General features: G+C 37.9%; 1 protein-coding gene across 7 annotated transcripts in view; it reads left to right on the top strand.

Annotated features, from left to right (window-relative positions):
* Positions 1–5809: 5809 nt before the first annotated feature.
* The window catches only part of CMC1 (C-X9-C motif containing 1), a 78293-nt gene continuing 60288 nt past the window's right edge, over positions 5810–23814 (top strand). The window contains exons 1-3 of one of the 7 annotated variants that reach the window (XM_064378600.1): positions 6736–6960; positions 11394–11488; positions 11671–11747. In XM_064378600.1, the coding sequence (XP_064234670.1) occupies positions 11705–11747 (43 nt within the window). In that variant the 5' untranslated portion in view covers positions 6736–6960; positions 11394–11488; positions 11671–11704. Of the gene's footprint in view, positions 5991–6735; positions 6961–8248; positions 8322–11393; positions 11489–11542; positions 11765–23814 lie in introns of those variants that run through there. The other 6 variants (XM_021666470.2, XM_021666471.2, XM_012435529.2 and 3 more) reach the window with 6 other exon arrangements.

The raw sequence follows: 23814 nt of genomic DNA, 5'->3' as shown, positions 1-23814 counted from the left end.
TCAGAAGAACAGCTTTTCAACAGTGAAAATAGAGAAATAGATGATATAAAGGATAATCATCATAGCAACAATAGCTACAGTTTAAGAATGGCCTACTGTGTGTGAGACAGACACCACTGTCAGTGTTTGTAACAGGACATCAGTAAGGTTCAAATCAATCATGCAGAGGTAGGTTATATTTTTAAAGATAAAAACATTGAGGCCCAGGAAGATAAACCATTTACCAAATGTTACATTAAAAGTAGCAGAGCAGCTATCTCTCTCTATACAACAACATGAATGAATCTCATAGCCATGAAGTTGAGCAAAAAAGCCAGATATGAAAGACTACACACTGTATGATTATATTTATATAAAGTTCAAAAACAGGCAAAACTAATCAATGCTCAGAGAAGTTATAAGAGTAGTTAATTTTGTGGAAAGAGGTTTTATTAAGAGAAGAGCAGGAGAGAGGGGAGGTGTCACACACTTTTAAACAGATCTCACAAGGAACCTTCTGGATGGCTAGAAATGTTCTATATTTTGGCACATGTATAAATATGTAAATACTCATTTAGCTGCACAGAGATTTATAATCTTTACTGTATATAAGTTATATCTCAAGAAAAGCAGTTAAGTAAAGTAGGGGAGAAAAATGAGTTTAGCTCTGTGTATTAGGCCATTCTCACATTGCTATAAAGAAATACCTGAGACTGGGTGATTTATAAAGAAAGGAAGTTTAATTCACTCACAATTCTGTAGGTTGGACAGGAAACATGATGCTGGTATCTGCTTGGCTTCTGGGGAGGCTTCATGAAACTTACAATCATGATGGACTGTGAAGGAGGAACAGGCATGTCACATGGCCAGAGTAGGAGCAGGCGAGAAGGGAGGTGCCACACACTTTTAAACAGATCTCACAAGATCTCACTATCGCAAGGATGGTACCAAGAGGATGGTGCTAAACCATTCATGAAAAATCTGCCCCCATGATCCAATCACCTCCCAACAAGCCCCACCTCCAATATTGGGGATTACATTCAGCATGAGATTTGGATGAGTACATACATCCAAACTATGTCACTCTGTTAGTTCTAATGGTCCTCTCTTTTCACTAGATACTTTTTCTGCAATCAGTTTCAAGTTTTTATATTAAATACAAACTCTTAACCGTTTTTCCAGGATAGTGCAAAGAAGTCTTTACAGATAATGTAACAAACTATTGCATGTAAATTAACATAGCACAAATTGCAGATTACAAAGAGGTTGGTTAAGAAAAGTTGATATAGTAATCTGGGACTAAGTTTATAAAGAATTTTATGAACCTTGTTAAAAGAAGGTGTTTGAATTTTATTTACATAGGGAACTATTGAGAATTTATGTATGTATGTATGTAGTGTGATAGTATATATTTATAGGGTACATCATGTTTTTAAATATATGTATTGTGGAATGGCAAAATAAAGTTATTTAACATATGCATTACTCCACATACTTATAATTTTTTTTTTGTAATGGGAATACTTAAAATCTCTTAGAGAGTAGCAATTTTCAAATAGATAGTACATTGTTACTAACTGAAGTGACCATTGTGTACAGTAGATCTCTTGAACTGATTCCTCCTGCCTAACTGAAATTTTCCATTTTTTTAATTAATATTTCCCCAAGGTCCCCAAACCCTTAGCTTCTGAATACCACCATTTTACTCTCTGTTTCTAGAAGTTTGGCTTTTTCACACTGCACATATAAGTAAGATAATGGGGTATTTTTCTTTCTGTGCCAAGCCTATTTCACAGAAGATTCTTTCAAAATTGAAGGATACATCATGTCCTCCAGGTTCATCCATTTTGGTGCAAATGACAAAATTTCTCTTATTAGAGCTCAACAGTGTTCCATTGTGTATACATGCCGTATTTTCTTTATCCATTCATCGGCTGATGAACACTTAGGTTGATTCCACATCTTGGCTATTGTGAATTATGCTGCAATAAAACATGGGAGTGCAGATATCTTCTCAGCAGGCTCATTTCATATCCTTTGAATATATACCCAGTAGTGGGACTGCTGGATCATATGGTAGTTCTGTTCTTAAGTTTTTGGGGAGCCTCCAAACTGTTTTCCGTAATGACTATACTAATTTACACTCCCACCAGCAGTGTGTAACTGTTCTCTTTTCTCTATGCTGTCACTAACATTTTATTACCTTCCTGTATTTCTGCTATTCTAACAGATATTAAGTAATATCTCACTATGGTTTTAATTTGAATTTCCCTGATGATGAATGACGTTGAACATTTTTTTCACATACTCGTTACCATTTATATGTCTTCTTTTGAGAAATGCCTATTAAGGTTCTTGGCCCATTTTTAAATTGAGTTGTTTTCTTGCTATGGAATTGTTTGAATTCCTTATATATTTTGGATGTTAACCCCTTATCATTTATATCGTTCTCAAATATATTCTCCCATTCCATAGGTTGTCTCTTACTGGGAATTTTATATAGGAAATTTTATGATCAAATTTGCTGTTGTGGGTGAAATGGATTAGAGAGAATAAGTGGAAGGAAGAAATGCCTAGGAACAGAGAGTCATTTCAGAACTATTATAACAATATCAGCAAAAATGGGCAGATCTTGGACTAAGAGTTATGATTATGTTTGGCAGATGAAATAAAGATATATTAAGGAAGGAGAACTGAGTACATATTCTGATCAATCAGATGTAGAGAATGAGGGACAGACAGGAGCTGACTGAAGTGGATAGGTGAACTGAGTCAGATTAAAGCAGTCCCTATTTAAAAGTCAGAAAAACAGGGACAAAGTATTTTATTCTGGTGAGAGGTGAATGCTAGGCAGGTTCTCAGGGCTCTAGCTAAGTGATCTGGGATTAAGGGAATAATTGTAGTCCTTATAAAAAATTTGAATGTTTTTATCAGTTGAACTGTGACTCCCAAAATTCTTGTGTTGAAGTCCTAGCCCCCAGCACCTCAGAATGTGATTGCATTTGGACACAGGGTTTTAAAAGAGGTAGTTTAGACAAAACGAGGCCATTAGGATATTCATTAGAGTGGGTCCCAATCCAATATAGCTGGTGACCTTACAAGAAGACATTAGGACACACAGTCACACACAGGGAAGACCACGTGAAGACACAGGAGAAGATGCTATCTACAAGCCAAGAAGAGAAAGAAGCCTCAGGCAAAAACGACCTTGTCAACAGTTTTGATCTCAGACTTCTACCCTGCAATTGTGAGAAAATATTTTTGTTGTTAAAGCTACCCAGACTGTGGCACTTTATTATGGCAGTCCTAGCAAATAATACAAATGTCAAGATGGGCCTAAGTCCTTTCAAACCACAGAAGGCACAAGCCATGCCAACTGGGTGCTAAATAATACAGCTCAGAAAGTAGGCAGGGCCACCAGGAACCCTTGGTTATTGATCTTCTGGCCAATAACTACTTCTCAATCCTATCCTCTGGTAGAGATGGGGCTTCTAATATTCTTTCAAGTTTGATTCTTATTGACTCAGTGTGAAATCTCATTGATTTCAAGTTTGATTCTCATCTGTAGCAGAGTCGAGCTACAGATGAAAAAGTCTTTAATTCTGATGCTAAGAGGGGTCAGAAGCAAGAAGGGGTTGACTGACAATCTCAATTTCAAAAAATAAGTAACTGGATATCAATATATAGCACAAAAGAGTGTTAGATCCAGTAAGAATGACTCAAAAGTAATTAAGATATTTGTTTCTACTTGCACATTCCTTTGCCTTCACAGGCACAGAGAAATTCACTGTGATTCAACTGTTCTTATTACCCTGGATTACTGCAAATTTCTCTGAACTGACCTTTCTGTTTCATTATCACCACTCTTAGCCCCCAATAATGAAGATCAAGGGCAGATCATTTTAGGCATGAATAGGCACATTGCCATGATTTTCTCATTTGTCTGTATATATTTGCCGAAAAAAGGAATTATCTGGAAATCTTGAGTCTTGGTCCTAATCTCCTAAATCCAATTTTGAAAGGTAGTTTCTTCTTTTGCAATTACTCCCATGTTCATCCTTTTATATTTTTATGTACCCCAGTTTAGGCTCTTTTCAGATCTTGCCCAAACCAGCACAATAGCCTCCTTACTTTTCTGTTTACCTTTTAGCTCTTTCCTCACTACCTAAATCCATCCTGCACAAAACTCATATAAAACACCTTTAGAAAATGTTGACCACAATGCTCCTTTCCTGTATGTTAACCTCCAATAGTCTTGCTGCTTATAGCAACACATTCAAACACACCTCTGTCTAATGTTTAAGGCTGTGGGAGTCTGGCCTTTTCTAGCCAATGCATAATTGCCCTAGCTTCCCAAATCCTCAAATGCATTCAAGTGATTTCAAGCATTGCCCAGCACATGCCTGCCACACAGTGCAGTGCTTCCCTACCCTGTGCTTTTGTTCATATGGTTCTATTCCTTAGCCTGCATCTCTGCCATGCTCCACCATGCTCCTTTAAGAACAGTTCAAATCCCAGAAGATTTTGATCTCATTTTTCTCCTAGCACGATGTGCCTTTTTTTCTGTCTGCTCATTCTGCCCATCTTTCAAGGCCAAGCATAACTTGTAACTTATCTTTGAAGTCTTTCCTAACCATTCCAGCACTCAATCTTTTGAGAAAGTCTTCTGTGGGGTCACCAGTGACCAGACATTGAGCTCTAGGGATCACAATTGGGTAAGACACTGTTCTTAATTTCCAGGATGATGTCCTCTCCTATTTCCTTGAGTTTCTATTGCAATTACTACCCAAATAATCGTCTACTAATAAGGCGATGCCTAGGAAATTTCTTGTTTTTAATTGCCAATTACATTTGCTTAACTTAAAAAATGACTTATCTTCCCTAGTTAGGTTGTGAAGACTCAGTTTTCCCCCAAAGTATCTAGTTTAACATGGGAGCAGAGAGAGATATGCTATTATGTATTGGGTATTGGGTTATTACTTTTGCTAGTGCTTCTCCCAGTGTGATATGGCTAGCAGTTCATTTTATGGGACACACAAAAACCACGATTTTACAGATACTGTTGCTGAGGATAAGGCTAAATAGTGCCTATGTAAGTGTTTTTAAAAAGTGAGTTGGTTTAAAAACAAATGTTAAACAGTAATGTTTCAAGTGATAGCCATGGCAAAAATGGTAGAGGTGGTCCTTTAATGTCTTTCAAATGCATTATATGATGTCACATTTATTCCTCAGAACAACCTTGCAAATTAGAAACCGAAGTCCAGAAAAATGATAGAACTTATTCAAGTCACTAAGATAACAGATCATGCTACAAGCTTCAAGTGAAGCCAGATCTTTCTGACTGAAGCTCTTCAAACTTTCCCTCTTTACCATAATACTCTTTTGAATATAGAAAGATTTAGTTTAATCTAATACTTGAATAGAGGTATCTGACCTGTGTTTTAATACTCGATATTCTCAAAAAGATTTGCTTTAGCGTTCTAAATCAAATCCTTCACCTTCAGAACAATAAAAGAGGCACACCAGAGTCATGTTGGTGTATTTCTAAGCACATTTACAAAACATACAAGGAAAAGGACCTGATTCCCCGGCTGGGTGACTGAAACGTTAATTCTTCACCTTGGCACCTCAACCTACAGCTGTAATAAGGGCCGTTATGCCCAAATAGGCCCTTAAACGGAAGACCTGCTGAGCAGAGACCCACTTTCCCAGCCCTGCTCAACTGCCTCAGCTTTTCTGCCAACTGACCAGGCGGAAGCAGCAGCAGGGGAGGAGGGACTGCAGGTAGGTGGGGAGGGGATCATTTTGAAAGCCCTAAATCCCTTGCAGGGAAGAAGCAGCTGCTCCTTGTTTTTCTAAACATCTGTCCCATCTGTCCCGGGCCGCACCTCACAACTTCGGTGGTTCGAGACAGTTAAACATGAATTTGACGAGGAAGCACTTCTGAAGGCTGGTTTGCGAGTGGAAATGAACCTAAGTGCCACCCAGAAAGTTTCTTCTACTGAGAAGAGGTTAGTAGGGGGTCTTCAGCGGGACGGCTATTACCTTCCTTCATTTTACTCTCACAAAACATACAGATTTTACGGTAGAGGCGGGATTTATAACATCACCCAAATCAGCCTGTACGCCCTGAGGACATTATTTTACAACGCAGAGGTACTTCTAGAGCCCATTTTAACCTCTAGGAGAGCCGCAGTCTTTGAATTGAAGGAGAATTAACGATATTGCACATACCATAGCACCTTTATGGAGAACAAGCTGTGCACACCTAGCGTGTGTGGCGTTTATCACATTTAACAGCGTGTTGCTTTTATTTGTTTTGTCCGCCACACTGCTCCTTGAGAACAGGGACGTTATTTTTCTGGTTATTTTCCTCTCGCATTCAGAACCGTGGCTGGAATTTGGCAGCCATGGAACAGGCATTTATGAATGAATAAACGTTACCGAAGAAAAATAAAGGAACTGAATGATTCATTTGGTTCTCCGAAAGCGGGTATGGGGGGCGGGGCTCGGACTTGGACCCAGTTACCGAATGAGGCGTAGTCCCAAAGTCCTGCAGCTCCAGCTCCAGTCACCGCAGACCCACGTCAGCAACCGGTGCTCAGGCCTCAGGAAGCGAGGCTGCGCGCGTCCTGCGCGGTCCCGCCCCGAAGGAGCGCAGCCACGCCCCCTCCCCCGCTCATTCCCTCAGCGAAATCAGTTCCACTCGTTACAGGATTGGGGCGGGGCCAGGGGAGCGCAGGCGCAACGGGCGGCGGAAGTAAAAACCCGGGAAGGAAGAGGGAAAGGGGCCCGTTGGTGTTTTGCAAAGGGCGCTGCGTTTCTGCTGCGGGAAGCTCCCGGAGGTCGCTCGTGCGTCCGAGCCCAAGCCACTCCCCTCTCCTCCCCTCCCCTCCCCTCTCCTCTCCTCCCCGATTGCCCTCGGAGCCGCTAAGCGGCTGCCCTCTTCTCTGCCCGCCGAGATGGCGCTTGACCCCGCAGGTACCGGGCGGGAAGCGGGGTTTGCCGAGGGGCCTCACCCCGGGTCTCAAGCCAGGGGCCGTAGGGGTTGGAGGCCGACCTGGGAAAGGTGCAGAGCTCTGGGTGGCACTGCTTCCACCAGCGTCTCCTCAGGCTGCTTGACCCGGTCTTACGTCATCTTCTCATTTGTTGGGGGTTATGGTTAGCTGAGGTTGCGTTTGATGTCTAAACTCCCGTCCATTGTGGTTTCCTAGTTAACGCGACTAATCTCTTCATTGTCACCCTCTTTTTCGCCCCTTAAGGGCACAGACTCATTTAATGTCTGGTGCAGACAGTCTGGCCCCAGAAAAATTTGCATATTCGTTCTAGCGCACAGTTTTACATTTCTGTTTGGGAGTTCATCCTTGTAACCCAACTTAAAAACATATTTCAAAGGATCCATCATTGTGGCAGGAGTCAGGTTTTTGAGAGAGATCTTCAAAGTCTTAAATGTTGTTTTAATTTCGTTGCTTCCAACCACTTCCGTTTACAGCAGTAGTTTAATTTCCCTGGATTTCCCATCCTTATGGAAGGTCACCTGCAGTATCTTTGCTTTAGGCTATTGTTGCAAGGGTATAGATAGCATTTTTGGAAGGAATGGTAATTGGCTTAGTACATTTCTACAAAAAGTCAAAACATTGAGAGTTGAAATGGCGTCAAACCTTGGGAGATTGAGAAATGGAAAATGCTCTTTCAGAGCCTTCAAGAAGCATGAAAGATAGGTGTAGCACAGAAATAATGTTTAAATTGAACACGTTATTACCAAGTTAAATGTTCTCAGTTATCCACCAATAGTATGTGGTGTGGTAGGTCCTTTTATCTCCATTTTACAGATTAGGAAACTGAAGCGAAGAGAAGTTAAGTGACTAGTCCAAGTGGGTAGTGGTAGATCAGGGAGTACTCTAATTTGATGCATAGGGGAGTTCTGAAACATAATGATCTTATTCATTTTGGACTATGTGATTACGAAGCAGTTAGCAGTTGATCTGGGCTTTGAAGTATAGAATTTCCAGTGGTTGGAGCTGAAGAAGAGGCAGCCCCACGAGCACAGATGTCGATAGTAAAGTGCACTGTGGGATGCTTGGTTTCAGGATGAATACTATGATTTGGTTCTTGAGAATAGAAGGGGTGTCAGTGAGGGATGGGTAAGGCAGGTTCAGGTTTAGGCCCATATAATTTATGGCATTTCTTATTTTTTTATTTTTATTTTTTGTTACTCAGACAGAATCTCACTCTGTCACCCAGGCTGGAGTGCAGTGGCACGATCTTGGCTCACTGCAACCTCTGCTTCCTGGGTTCAAGCAATTCTCCCACCTCAGCCTCCCCAATAGCTGGGATTACAGGTGAGTGCCACCGCGCTCGGCTAATTTTTGTATTTTTAGTGGAGGTGGGGTCTCACCCTGTTGGCCAGGCTGGTCTGGAACTCCTGACTTCAAGTGATCCGCCTGCCTCGGCCTCCCAAAGTGCTGGGATCACAGGTGTGAGCCACTGCACCCAGCGTAATTATGGTATTTCTGAACTGGAAGTGACGGCCAAAGAAATCTTATATAGATGAGGAGACTGAGACTGAGAGAGGTTAAAGATTTCCATATATCTATAAGTTTTGAATTCAGACAAAGAAATTTAGAAAAAAAAAATCTTCATACTTGCTGTCTTCACTTGCTTACCTTCCAGTTATTCATAAACCACTCCAATCTTGTATTATACCCAATGCCACACAACTAGCTGCTGGTAGAGCCAAGTCTGCATAAAACCTAGGTAATTTCATTTCCAGTCCGGCACTGTAGACCATGCCACCTTTTGAGTATTTATTGATTAAACAAATACTTGTTGAGTGCCTGGCATATGCCCCATACTGTTCTAGGCCCTAGGGAACAGTAGTATATAGGACAAACAAAATCCCTGCTCCCAATCTAGTGGTAGAAAAAGGCAATTAATAGCCCAGTCCCACTCTACACAGATGTGTGTGTGGGCACGCGCACGCGCACACACACGCACACACTTTTACAGATTGTGATAAAAATGAAGAAAATAAGCAATGTCATGTGGTGAAGATATTAGTCAGTGAAGAGCTTTATGTGGGAGTGACATTTGTATTGAAAACTGAGGGATGAGAGGAAGCTAGGCAGAGTGTGCAAGGCCATCAGGAAGCAAATACTGAAAATATTTAACTTGAATGTGTGTCAGAGTGTGGAGGGGATCCATGAGGAAAGATACTGGGAAAGTAGGTAGTAGGTAAATGCCTAGATATTGCAGAGGCTGCAAGGCTTCGAAGGCTGGCTGTGATAATAAAGCATTTGGATTTTTTCTAATGCCATCAGATGCCTTTGGAGTCTTTTAAAGAGGGCAGTAACATAATTTGTGTGTTTATTACCCTGGCTACAGTAGTAGCATGCATTGTAGAGGGATCAGGTCATAAGTGGAAGAAGAGAGACAGGTTAAGAGATGGGAGCAGTAGTCCAGGCCAAATATGTTTGTGTCTTGGCCTAAGATGGTATTAGAAAGATGGAAAGAAATATATAGCATCATGAGGAGAAATTGACAAGACTTGCTGTTGCATTGAATAAGGATGGTGAGAAAAAGGGAGGAAATAGCAGCTGGGCACAGTGGCGCATACCCATAATCACAGCACTTTGGGAGACCAAGGCAGGCAGATCGCCTGAGCTCGGGAGTTCGAGACCACTCTGGGAAACATGGTAAAACCCCGTCTCAACTGAAATACAAAAAATTAGCCAGGCGTGGTGGTGCGTGCCTGTAGTCCTAGCTACTTGGTAGGCTGAGGCAGGAGAATCGCTTGAGCCTGGAAGGCAGAGGTTGCAGTGAACCAAGATTGCACTACTGCACTCCAGCTTGGGCTACAGAGTGAGTGTCTCAAAAAAAGAAAAAAAAAAAAAAGAAAGAGAGGAAATAGGGATAATTTTAGTTTTTTACATCAGCAACTGAGTGGAAGGTCATGGTTAAATCTAACAATGTGGTTATTGGAAACTTCAACAATGGAAGCAATGGAAAGTAAAAAAGTAGAGTCAGCAAGTAGGAAGATTTTTTTTTTCCTAAATTGTTTTGTCTAAATTCCAGAATAAAATGCATGGAAACCGGGTTTTTTTATTTGTAATTTCGTGTTTATCTGGTTCATACATTGAAGCTTAGGTTCACATTTTGATGTTTTTCTGCTTTGTACGGCCCACGATGCTATTTGCCCATGTTGGGTAAATGAATAATAGATATACCAAATGAAGTTTATTTAGCAAAATCTGTTTTCCCATTGGTTTATTTTGCATTTTTTGTGATCTTTACAGAAGGTTGATTTTCATTTGGCAGCAACTTCTAATTAACTTTTAAGGGTCTGTTTTCCTAAAGAAACTGAAGCCAACAATGAAATGCAGATTATATACTTACACATAGTTTTATTTACACTATTTTTGTTAATGTAGCGGTAAAAACAGCACTCTTAGCTTACTGCCATGTTCCAGACAAATTTTCTGACATGATTATATTCTCAGATGATGGCCTATAGTAACCTGCACCTGATAAATTTGAGTTTTCCCTTTCTCTATCAACGAGAAGTATTTCCTTTCTCTCTTCTTTGACTTTTCTCCTTATTAGTAAGCTTCTCTTCCCTCTGCCACCATGGATTAATTCTCTCCTTATACAGGATAGGGCATGGTACCCTAAGGGAATTTTCCTTAATCAGGTGTATGTGTGTCCCTGTGTCCTTCTATTGAAGTTTTCTTCCAGAAACCTAGTAAGAGGAGGAAGACGGGACAGAGATAGGGTTTAGGGGGTGGAAAGTGGGGTCAGGAATTTCATGACATTCCATGAGAAGGTGTTTAAAGTATATGTGTCTTCGAGGATTTCATTATGGATGTTCTGGAGTATTTGGGTTGCAGTACTCCAAGTTGCAGTTCTTTTAGTGGTTCCTGTGGGGATGTAGGTAAATTAGCTTTAGGGGTACTGGCACAGTACTAGCACTTACATTTACTAGGAAATTTTACTTTTTAAGTTAGACATCTAAACAAACTTGAAGAATCTCTTTTGAGCATTGTGTGTTTAATATGTAAAAGGTTATGGAGTTGATTAGAAATTTTTTTTTTTTTAAATTTCTTTTTAGTGATAGGGTTTTGCCATGTTGCCCAGGCTGGTCTTCAACTCCTGGGCTCAAGTGCTGCGCCCGCCTTGGTCTCAAAGTGCTGGGTTTATAGGCATAAGCCACTGTGCCCAGCCAACTAGAAAAATTTTGATTTTATCATTGCTGCTGTATCTCTAGAGTATCTTAGACATAAATTACATTGGTGGCGCAGAACAAAAGAAAAAAGACTTGTTTAATGTCTACATTTTGTATATTTATTTATAAATTAAAAGTGTGTTTGCCATAGAAAATACATTGTTTTTGTCTCACTATGTTTTTGTCTCACTAGATTAATTTAACAACTCTCTGATGGTTCTCTGTGAAATTTGAAAAACACTGCCTTAAGCGAAGACCATAAGAAAGAAGAATTGAGATCAAAGAGGAGTATGTGGCATAGCAGTGGGGTGGGGGTGGGGATTTAAGTTATGAAGCATTAAATGACCTGTAAACCATTTCAAGGATTTTGAATTTTGTACTAAGAACAATGGGAAGATACTGCAAGTTTTTAGGGAAGGGAGTGACAAATAGAACGTTCCTCATTTCCTGTTGATCTGACTTTTGTTTAGATTAAGAATAACCTTGATCTCAGCCAAATACTGCATGCCTGTATCACATCTCAGAGTATCCCGTCTGGAAGCACATGGTATCTGTCTCTCACAGGTGATGTGAGTTTTGATTACCCACTCAAGGTTTTGACCTATTTTATTGCCATATTTTCCCTGTTTTGCAGTTAATAACTAATCTGTGGGAAGATTAAGACCTTGTAAATATTTGCTTCTCATCAAGTATTTCCCTTTGATTTAGGGTCCATTAATGTTTTTTACTTGATTCAGTCTTTCCATAATGGTTGCAAAATAATGATTTTCTACCTCCAGCACACTCCCTTCACATTTACTAGATGGTTGTTGACATTTTGCTCTAAGCAAGGGACTGCTTTGTTTAATTTTCATTTATTTATGAATTTATTATTGGTATTATTTGTAAGGACTCATGAATTCCTATATTTTTCAATGGTTTATACTCTGTTAATGTACATAATTAGTTTTTGTGCTTGAATTTCCCCAGATTTGGCCAGAGTTTCCTTCAAGCTAGCCTTTGAATTTTTGTCATATGCTCTCACTGTTTTTTTGAGCATTTCCTTTTTATTCCCTGAAAAAAGATATCATTGCTTCATTTTGTACCTACCCTGGCCAATCCATTGAATTAGTTATTTCCCTGAGAAGCCCTAGTTTCATTTATTTGGCCACAGTATTAGAGAATAAGATCTGGTCACTAGGACTGCATATAACTTAGGTGTTTTACATGAAAGTGATTTATTAATGGATTGCTTTTAGAAAAAACAAAACAAAACCCTGTAAGAGAGTAAGGAAAATAGGAGAGGGGAGGGGAAAAGTCTGCACAAGGGTATGGTTTCAGGGAAGGCTAGTCTCAGCCTAATCAGCTCTTGTGTACCGCATGGTACATAGAATTTTTGTGTCTTGGAGGCAAGGGAGCTGAGCTCTCATGCCATTTTGCAGTCATTGGTTACTGCAGGAGTTGGGAAGAGGGACAGCAGCAAGGAAAACTGCAAAGGGCTTCCATGCCCAGGGGCAGTCTTGAGAAGTTGCAGGTATGAATGCTCTAACATTCTCTGCTACAGGAGGGATACCATCTCTATCCTAAAAATAATTTGTCTGAATCTATTAGGAATCTTAATTGGATAGTGAGAGTTTAGATAGTAGTGAGAGTTCAGATAGTAACAGGTCAGATAGGAAGGGGTACTTGCACACAGTATACATATATACAGGTATATGTACTGCATCTAGTAAAGTGTCGCAGGTTGTGGTTAACAAGTTTGAATAAAACTGGCTTAAGATATACCTAAGGTAGGCGAAGATGTACATTTTTTTATCTTCTAGGCCATCGTACATGCTGTTCTCTCTAGAATTTTCCCTGTCTTCCTTATCCCCAAGTCTACTGAATTCTTGTTTATTTTTCACAACTCAATTTAAAATCAGTTTCATAGGAGGCTTTTCCTGATTGTTACCACCTCCAGTTAAAAATTATTTTTTAATGTTTAAAATTAAAAAAAAAACACCAAAATATCATATAACCTATGTATAGAGTTGTTTTCCTTCTAGATATAAATTCCTTTCCCTTGATAAATAAAAGGAAACCTACAGATATTGATGCACCTATATTAACAAATAATTGGAGAAATAAAGAAAAACATGATTTGGAGAATGGGAATATTCTGTGTAATAAATAGTAAATATTTTTCATATGTATCCACCTCTTTAAATTTATTAGAGACTAGATAAAAGAATAGGTCATTTAATTTCACCTAGATTGTAGAAGATTGCCCACCTACTGCCAGGGAAGTAGTGTGTTGTTGTGGAATCAACACCAAATTTGCGAGTTAATAAGACTGACTTCTTGTTTCAGACTTTGTCATTTACCTATCTTTAATGACATAATATGAGGGTTGAGGATGAGAGGTAAAGAGATACATCAGAAATTGCTAAGGTTGCTTCAAGCTTTAAACTTTTATGATATTAATGCTTGTCATAGGTCTTAAGGGGTTCCTGACTCAGCACAGAAATAAATTCAAGTTTATGTGTTGTTGCCTTTTTTGTTGTTGTTGTTAATCGCATATGTGTAAAATTCTGCGTTTTTGACATCTGTGGACATCCGTGGATGTCAGAAATTTGAAAAGTATTACCTTGTACTTGATATAAGTGGAGCAAACAAAATTGTACCCAAGACTATTGATACCCAAGTTAACATTCTCCCCCACAAACACCTGTTCTATTTTTGCATTAAGTAAGGACATTGAAGGAAAAAACTGTTAAGAATGTAGTGTTTACTATACTGCATTGTGTTTTGCTAAAAAAACTGTTACTGGGAGATTCTTACAGATCAAAAGATATGTTAATTACCTAAACATGATTAATTGGAATGTAGAGTATCACATGTTTATGCTGCAGAATAGGGAACCTTGCTTGTCTGATTCATTATTGTATACACAATCCCTGGTGTGGTGATTGGTACATAATAGGTACATAAGTATTTGTTTACAGAGTATCTGTAACTATCAAATATTAAAACTCTTTTAAATATATGTGTCATTGTTAAACAGTTCAAACAATTTTATTGCATATTTACCATATGCTAGGAGTTAGAGGGAATTACAAAGGTGAGTTAGATGTGGTCTCTGACCTCGTTAAATTTAACTGTTACATACAGTAGTTCTCAATGTAGCTGCTTATTATTGTTTGGGGAGCCTTAAAAAATACCAATGCCTGGCTTTTACAAAACCCAGCATTTTTTATTTAACTGGTCTGGGGTGGGGCCCAAGCACTAAGAATTGTGTACAGTCCTCTCAGGTGATTCTTTGTTACAGCCAGAATTGAGAACTTCTGGTACCAAAATCTGTCTTAGTCTACTCAGGCTGCCATAACAAAATCCTGTAGACTGAGTGACCCACACAACATACACTGAGTGGCTTAAACAACGTACATTTATTTTTTTACTATTCTGGAGGCTAGGAAGTTCAGGATGAAGGTGCAAGCAGATTTGGTTGCTGGCAAGGACTTATGTCCTGACTTGCAGATGACTGCCTTTTCCCTGTGTCTTCACATGGTGAGGGGATAGGGATGGGGAAAGGGGGCTGGAGGAGGAGAGAGGACAAAGGAGAGAGAGCCCTTTGCCTCTTATGAGGCCACCCATCCTATCAAATTAAAGCCTCACCTTTATGACCTCATTTGACCTCAACTACTTCCCAAAAGCACTGTCTCCAGATACAGTCACATTGTGGGTTAGGGATTCAACATATGAATTTGGGGAATGGTAATCACAATTCAGTTTATACCAACCACTGATATGGTGGGAGAAGATTGCATATATAGTGTGATGTGATGTGTTTAAGTCCAGGTGTGATACAGCAACAGAACTAGTGCAGGCAAAATCTTTGGGTTAGAGAAAGGAGAAATCACTTTTTAGTCCTGGGGATCAGGGAGAACTTTGGGATGGAGAAATGTTGAGTTGAGTTTTAAAGAAGTAAACTTTGATAACAAAAAATAAAAGATAGAAGATGGAAAGTAAAGATCAAGATTGAACTAGAGTTTGACTTTACCTGTTACTTGCTGGGTAATGCTGCAAGATTGCTTTGAGCTTTCTGAGTCTTAGTTTCTTTATACCTGCTTCTGAATGAGATGATGTTTGTAAACCAGTTTCATTCACCACCCTCTTCTTCCTTCTGTAAATGTTTATCATGTTGCTTCTGTGTACTATGTAATTGTAAGCTGATTTTTCAGGTAAGAAGGGTAACGTAACCACTAGGTTGGCAAAATGAAAGTTTACATTGTAGAAAATTTACGTTGGAATTGAGATGCTGGTGAGACATAGAAACGACCAGTAGATAGTTAACAATGTTAAGAGTTGGAGATGGAGATGAGCACTGAGAACTCAGCATCATAAATGCCATCTTTAAAGTTGGAACCTCGTGGGATTGCTCCAGGAGGATTAAGTGCAGATATTACCTTGGAAATGTGTATAATTCTAGTATTGTTTATGTTGTTCAGGATATTTTTGAAACTCCTTTAAGATTTCCCTTCAGATTCTTCAGTATACTCATCTTAATATCCTTATTTTGGAAAATCTTTGTTCTGAAAATGAATTTGAATTTCAGCCAAAGTTTAACTAGAGACAGTTTGGTGAAGGTGATAGATGATCATCCTGGGAAATGCTACTTCTTCCCTTGTCTCAGTTTGTTTTGTGTTGCTGTGAAGGAATACCTTAAGATGAATAATTTATCAAGAAAGTGATGTATTTAGCTAACAGTTCTGCAGGCTATCCAGGAAGCATAGCATCTGCTTGGCTTCTGATGAGAGCTTTTATGCTGTGTCCGAACATGGCAGAGAAGGTCAAAGGGGAAGAGGGCATATGTGAAGAGGAACCAAACCTGAGAGGCATCCTGATTTTTACAACAAACCAGTCTCTTGAGAACTAATTAGTTTCTCTGAGAACCAGTCCACTCTCGAGAACCAGTCCTTCCAGTAAGAGCAGGAATTCATTACTGCTAGAAGGGCACAAAGCCATTCATGAGACGTCTGCCCTTATGACCTAAACACATCCCATTAGGTGCCACCTCCTTACACTGCCATACTGGGAATCAGACTTATGAGATTTGTGGGGACAAACCATATCCAAACCATATTGCTCCCACCCCCAAAAAGTTAAATTATGGAACTGGTTTTCATGTTTACTTCAGACTAGCTCTGAAGCCATACCAAGAAAGAAGATGTGATTTGAGCAAAGGCTGAGGCTGAAATAAGTGAGAAACTGTTCAATATAAAAATAATTCTCCTATCCCATTATCAAAGTACTATATTTTCTTTATAGGAATTCTATGAAATACTGTATGATGAAAGAACGAGTAGTAACTGGGTAGACAGAGGCACTGAGGAACATTCATAGGGTTGAGAATATTACAGAATCTTCTAGGTGTATATGAGAAAAAAAGTAAATAAGGCAGTGTATTGCTAAGAAGGCCAGAGGTATGCTGTCATTTATTCCTTTCTCAAATGTCTGCACCTGTCCCATAACACTGCTGATTTTCTACCAGATGTCAGTGGGAAATTGTGCTTGTAGGCAAAGACAGTCTTGAAGTTTTACCAAATAAAGTAAATGTGAAACTTGTTCATTTAAGAAATTATGGCCACAATGGCGGTTGTAACACATTTCTAAAATTGGCAGGTCTTATTGCATAAGTTAATTTCCTGCTTTGGTGTACTTTTAAATTTGTTGTCCCTTTCTGGCCTCTTCTTGGTTAAATCAGTGTGGGTAGAAGAAGAAGTTTTCACACCTAGCAATCTGCAGAATCTGAGGTCCAAGAAATAGGTGCTATTGGGAAATGGGCACATCTCGTGTGAACAAGGTGGTTAATTAACAGTGAAAGCTGATAGGACAGAGGAGCTCAGAGGAAGCATATTATTGTGGGATATGGGTGGTACCTGACTCAGAAGCTAAGCAGAAATCTTAGAGACACATCTGTCTCACTGATGTACTTTCCATATTTTGTAAGCATTTGAGCATATACAAAATTAGATTGTTAGTAGCTGACCTAATATTTGATGTTTATTCTCTTTGAATGTGTTAGTTCAAACAACTGACGAATTGCCCATCTTGCTTTTAAAAATATTTTTTTCCATGATAGGAAGCAGAATCAGAATTCTCTTTGATTTTACTTTCTGATAAAAAAATTGTGAACTGTGAATTTTTGAATTTTTTTTGTTCAGATGATGATGCCTCTGAAACACAAATTTACTGTCTAAGGGTTGTTTGCCTGCTGCAGTATAACTGTGGAAGCTCATTTAGCCTTGTTTGCCAAAGTCCCCTGAAATAGGCCACTACTCCATGTGCATGGTGGTGTCATTGAAGGTTTAGAACCTAAGTTACATGATCTTGGCATTGGCACTTTATCAGAGGCTTGGGTCATTTCACTTCTGTGAGCCTCCAATTTTTTTATCTGCAAAATGAAATCAAAGTACGTACCTGAGAAACCTGTTATGAAGACTGTATGTATTCATTGCCCTTATCTCTAGGTTTCACAACCAGAGGCAGGCTAGAGCACTGGGAGGAAAATCTCTCCTACTCTTGATTTCCCTTTCTGTTTTTGTTTTGTCAGTTCAAGTATTGCTTCAAAGAAAGAAGGTGAATTTTCCTGTTCTAAGATGTCTCTTCTTCTACGTGTCTTCATTTTGCTCTGTCATTATAGCAAGAGGGTATGAACAAAATTGCAAGAGGAATATCTGGTCATAAGCATGCATATCTTTGTGCTGTTGAGAAAAACGAGTTTACCTAGATTCCTGGTGTGAAGCACTTAGAACTAACAATTGAGAACTCTGGTCTCATTGTATTGTATATCATGCCTTCTTCCTGGGGCTCTGCTCTGCATAGCTAGTAAAGAAGAGGGACCAGTAGGATTTGGTAACTCATGCCTGTGATCCCAGCATTTGGGAGGCTGAAGTGGTTGGATTGCTTGAGTCAGGTAGTTTGAGACCAGCCTGGGAAACATAGTGAGACCTCATCTCTATAAAATACACATAACAAAATTACCTGGATGTGGTGGTGCGTGCCTGTGTTTCCAACTACTTGGGAGGCTGAGATAGGAGGATCACTTGAGCCTAGGAGGTGGAAGCTGCAGTGAGCTGTGATCACACTGTTGCACCCTATCCTGGGTGACAGAGCAGGACTCTTTCTCAAAAAAAACAAAAAGAAAAAACAAAAACACCCCTCCCACAAATAGCTAAAACAAACAAACAAGAAGGACCCAAAGATAGAAACTATCGCTAATGAGAACACTGTTGCAAGTTTATTACAAGCATTTTTCATGTTTTTCCTGCAGAGTAAACAGTAGCACCAGACTGTCTTCAGAAACAAGTAAATGTAACTAGGAAATTTTTTAAAAAGTAGCATTACTGAAGTATCAAATTAGTTAAATTAGGATGTTTTCATTATTGAAAAGGCATAGCTTGCCCTTCATATATCACATTCTTTCCTATTAAAGATTCTGTAATATTCTGATTTGCTTCACTGTTTCTTTGTGGATTCACAGCAAGTGCTGTTGTCAGTAGCCTTGTAATCTAGTACGGCCATATTGCAAGAACACATGAGCCCCAAAGCAAAATATGAGCTAACAAATTCAGCCAGTGAAAAAGGTGAAAATTGACTTTCAGGTGATGATAGAATGTTGAGAAGTTAGAGCTTTGGAAATTTTCCCTGGTGATATTATCCTGATTCTTTAATTCAGCATAAATTTATGTGACTAAATAGTAGTATACTTTCAAAATTTAATTTTTAGTTTTGCAACCTCTGTACACGTGTATAACATATATACACCAGATTAAGATTAAGAGAATCACTTTGTAATTTGTGAATAAAAAGTGTCGTATCTATAATATTTGTAATGTTGAAGATAGCTTTTTCAAAAATTATAGTTAATAAATCATTGATACTTAGTGGCTGCTATGCTATCAAGTGGGAAAACCTTTAGTAGAATTTTTGTATTTTTAATACTGTCATTTCTGATTTAATACCAAGAATTTAGAAAATTTTAATCAATATTAATACAATTCTGGAATTATTTATTTGTCCTAGGAAGTTTTAGAAGAATGATCACAAGTCTTGACATGCCATTTTAAAAATGTATTTGATAGGAATATTATAACTTAGAATTCATAATGTAGGTAAATTTCTTTTATAATTTATTTTTGGAAAAATCTATGTATTCAAAGAAGTGATTCAAAATAATATTGGCTTATTTATAAGACCATTGGAAGATTTATAAAACAAAGAGAAGATTCATCAGGATGCATTATGAGTAAGTTGTATAGATTAAAATTATATACGTGAAAAAAAGTAACACTTTGAAATTGATTTTATAAATAGATCAGTATAATCCAACGTCTTCTAATCTGTTTAGTAATTACACTGAACAGTTATTGATGTCTAATTATGATTTATCCTATAGGCAAGGCAAAAAGGAATTTGTGGATATAGTCTCAGTTTTATTCTTTTCTCTGTAAATAAGCATCAGCTTTCTACTCTACAAGATGTCACAGTCCCTTCAAATTCAGCATGTCCACAACTGAATTTCTCTCTTACCTGATCCTTCTTTTATATTCCCTATCTCAATAAATGGTCATATCCTTTTACTTGAAGCCAGCAAACTGGGAGTCCTCCTTGAATCATCCCTTTCCCTCAGCCCCCTTAGGCACTGTCAGTCCTTGTAGGGCCTCCCTCTGAATTTGCTGTTTTCTCTCCATCCATGCTTCCAATCTCAGTGCTTTGTTTTGTGTCCTCATTTGTTTTTTTTGTTGAGACGGAGTCTTGCTCTGTCTCCTAGGCTGGAGTGTAGTGGCATGATCTCAGCTCATTGCAACCTCCACTTCCCTGGTTCAAGCAATTCTGCATCAGCCTCCCGAGAAGCTGGGACTGCAGATGGGCACCACCATGACCGGGTAATTTTTTTTTTTCTTTTTTTTTCATAGAGACAGGGTTTCACCATGTTGGCCAGGCTGGTCTTGAACTCCTGGCCTCAAGTGATCCACCTACCTCAGCCTCCCAAAGTGTTGGGATTACAGATGTGAGCCATTGTGCCCGGCATGTTTCTTGTAGCTTCTGCAAAGCTAAGGAAAAAGAGAAAGTGCAAAGAGTTCAGCAGATATGGTCTATGGGCCAAATCTGGAAAGGCCTATAAGCTAGGAATGGTTGGTAACATTTTTAAAGGGTTGTTTTAAAAAATAATAATATATATATATACTTAACGTGTGTGTGTATATATATGTATGTCATATATACATATACATATATGTATATATGACAGAGATGTTATGTAGCCTGCAAAGCTTAAAATATTTATACTCTAGTTCTTCACAGAAAAAGTGTGTCTGTCTTTACATAGACAGTGAAAATTGGAATACAACTACAGGTGTGGTAAAGGGAAAAAAATGTGAACACCTTCATATCAGTTTTTTTTGAAAATTAGGTGAAACAGTGTCCTTGAGAAATACAAACTTGCTAAAATTTCAGCTGCCTCTAGAATAAGTAAAAAGAATTGTAAGAATTTTACAAATAGTTAAAATTCTTTGTGCCTGTGTGTCTTACACATACAAACATACATACTCCAAAACATAAGCCCTGATAGGTGGTGTATTGGTCAGGATTCCGCCATGGAAATAATCAGTAGGAAGAAAAACGTGTGTGTGTGTGTGTGTGTATCTTAACCTGTATATATATACACGCACGCATATGTGTGTGTGTGTGTATGTATACATATACATGTTAGGAGGTCTATTACAAGAAATTGATTTATGTGATTGTAGGGACCAGTTGGGCAAGTCTGAAATGCACAGGGCGTATCAGGAAGGGCAAGCTTGGAATTCTTGATCTGAAGCTGAAGCTGCAGTCAGCAACTGTAATTCTTCAGGAAAACCTCAATTCTGCTCTTAAGGCCTTTGAACTGATTGAATTAGGCTCACCCAAATTATCTTTGATAATCTCCTTTATGTGAATCAGCAAAATACCTTCACAGCATCACCTGAATTAATGTTTACATGAATAAGTGGGAACTATAACCTAGCCGAACTGAACTATAAAACTGACCGTCACAGGTGTTTTTTAACAAACTTTAAAGGAACTAAGAATAATCTTTGTTTTATACATAGTGTTCTGGATAATATAAAGGAAGAGGAGAGTCCCTAATTTATTGTTTAAATAACATAACTTTAACACCAAAACAATGCAAAGAGGAAAGTCATAGGCAAATGTCAACATGGTGACAGCTGAAAAGACTCTAAATAAAATTTGAGCATCCAAGACAGAGGTTTTGCTAGTTACTACTCACCACTCTTCTAAAGAACTTAGCCAGTAAGAATTTAAAAAGAGGATACAAAACTGTTTTCTGTGTTTGTCTGCATAGAAATTGGAAGATAATCTATTGTCAAATTATTAAAATTGAGAGAGGTTGTATTGATTATAAGGACAACATAAAAAATCAGTTGAACCTATATACTAGCAATAAACAATTACAACAGGTTATTTATGGAAGGATAGATTTACCAATAGAAATCTAATGAAAGATGGACAGTATCTTTAAGGAGAAAATTATGAATCTTTTTGTCTACTTAGTAACCAAATTTCTAATGGTTATGTGTTGAAATCTCCCACTGTGAGAGCAGATTTCTATAATTTTTAAAGCTAATCTGTTTTAAATTGAGGTAAAATATACAGTGAAATTTACAGATCTTAAATGAGTTTTCATAAATATATATACCCTAATGACATTTTTCAGAGAGTACTTCTCAGCTTCCATATGTAACCACTGTTGTAATTTTTATCACCATAGATTAACTTTACATGTTCTTGAATCATGCAGTATGTACTCCTGTGTCTGCTTTCTTTTTCTCAAGTGTTTTTGAGATTCCCCTAGGATAGATCACCTATCCTACTGTTAGTAGTGGTATACCAACAGTGTCATTATTTTTTTATTGCTAAGTAATTTTTGGCTGTTCTGAATAACGCTTTGTAAATAGACTTGTGCAAGTTGTTTTCTGGACTTACATTTTCATTTATCATGCATAAGTGAATACCTAGGAGTGGAACATTTTTAACTTTATAACTCAGCAGTTTTCCAGAGAAATGTATCGTTTCACGGTCCCACTAGCAAGATATGAAAGTTCCAGATGCTCCATATTCTTTCTAGCATTTGGTGTTGTCATTGTTTTTAATTGTAGTCATTCCTCGTTTGTTTGAAGTGATGTGAAGGGTTTCATTTGCAGTTTCTTAATGATTAATGATTTTGAGCACCTTTTTATATATGTATTTTCAATTTGTGTATCATCTTTTGTGATGTGTCCATTGAAGCCTTTTGCCCATTTTTTATTGAGTTGTGTTTTTATTATTGATAGATAGGGGTTCTTGTTATATTCTAGATTCAAGTCCTTTGTCGAATATATATGTCTATGTATATATTAGAATATATCACATACATGTGTGTGTGTGTGTGTATATATATATATGTATATATGAAGTGAATTTTTTTCTCCTGGTCTATGGCATGCCTTTTAATTTTGTTAATTGTATCTTTTGATAGACAAATGATTTTATATTTGGTGAAGTCAAATTTATAATTTGTAAAATTTCTTTTTAGTGCCTTGTGTTCTCTTTAAGAAATGATCTACTCCAAGGAATTGAAGGGTCTTTTTTGTTTAATAGTTTTAGTTTTTACGTTAGGTTTATGATCCATGGCCATTTAATTTTTGTGGTTACTGTGAAGTAGGAGGTAAAAGGGTTTAGGTTTTTTTGTTGTTGTTAATACAGTTCTGCTACCATTTGTCAGAATACTTATTCATTAACTAGCCTTGGTGCATTTGTCAGTAAATTGATTGTATATATATATGGAAGTATTTCTGGATCCTTTTGTTCTCTTGTGTTACATTACTCTTTTTGGTTACCTGAATTATGCCAACACTACATCGTCTTGACTTCTGTAGCTTTGTAGTATGGCTTGTAATCAGGTAGTTGCTGCAAAGCATCTAAATTTGTTCTCCTGTTTTAGTGTTGTTTTGGCTAGTCTATGTCCTTTGTTCTTCCTTATACATTTTTTTTCACTTTTTTAATTATAATTTTATTTTGTAATAATATAATAATAATAGAAAACCTACTGTCTTCCCAGCTTTCCCTAATGATGCTGTCTTACATAATCATAATATGTGTATTCTCAATGGGTGTAATATTTTCTTCAAAAGGATAAAAATTGACATTGGTGGAGACAAAAATCTTACTCTTTTAATATATGAAGCACTGTTATACCCATAGTACATAAACATATATATATCTGCAGTATTAAAATTTCATAGGGACATTAGGATTAAAAATGTTAGAAAAGGCTCCTTTTAGGGCAAAAATGAAAAAAGGTTGGGACAGACTTCTGTAATTAGTTGTGAACAAGGAAAGCGGGAATGGGCATTGGTATAATATTGTTGATTGACGTATTAATCTTAGTGGAATTTCACCAGTTTTTACATGCACTTTTTTTTTGTTCTGGAGTTATATGACATCTGGATCATCATGATTTTCTCCTGTGATTGTTTTCTAGAGGTTTTTTTTTAACTTTTTATTTTGAAATAATTATAGACACATAAAATTGCGAAAAATACTATATAGTC

Source organism: Aotus nancymaae, unplaced genomic scaffold (genome assembly GCF_030222135.1).
Source record: "Aotus nancymaae isolate 86718 unplaced genomic scaffold, 86718_ANA_hifiasm-v0.15.2.pri h1tg000019l, whole genome shotgun sequence".
In the NCBI taxonomy this organism is placed as follows: Eukaryota; Metazoa; Chordata; class Mammalia; order Primates; family Aotidae; genus Aotus; species Aotus nancymaae.
This window is presented reverse-complemented; position numbering and strand designations above follow the sequence as displayed.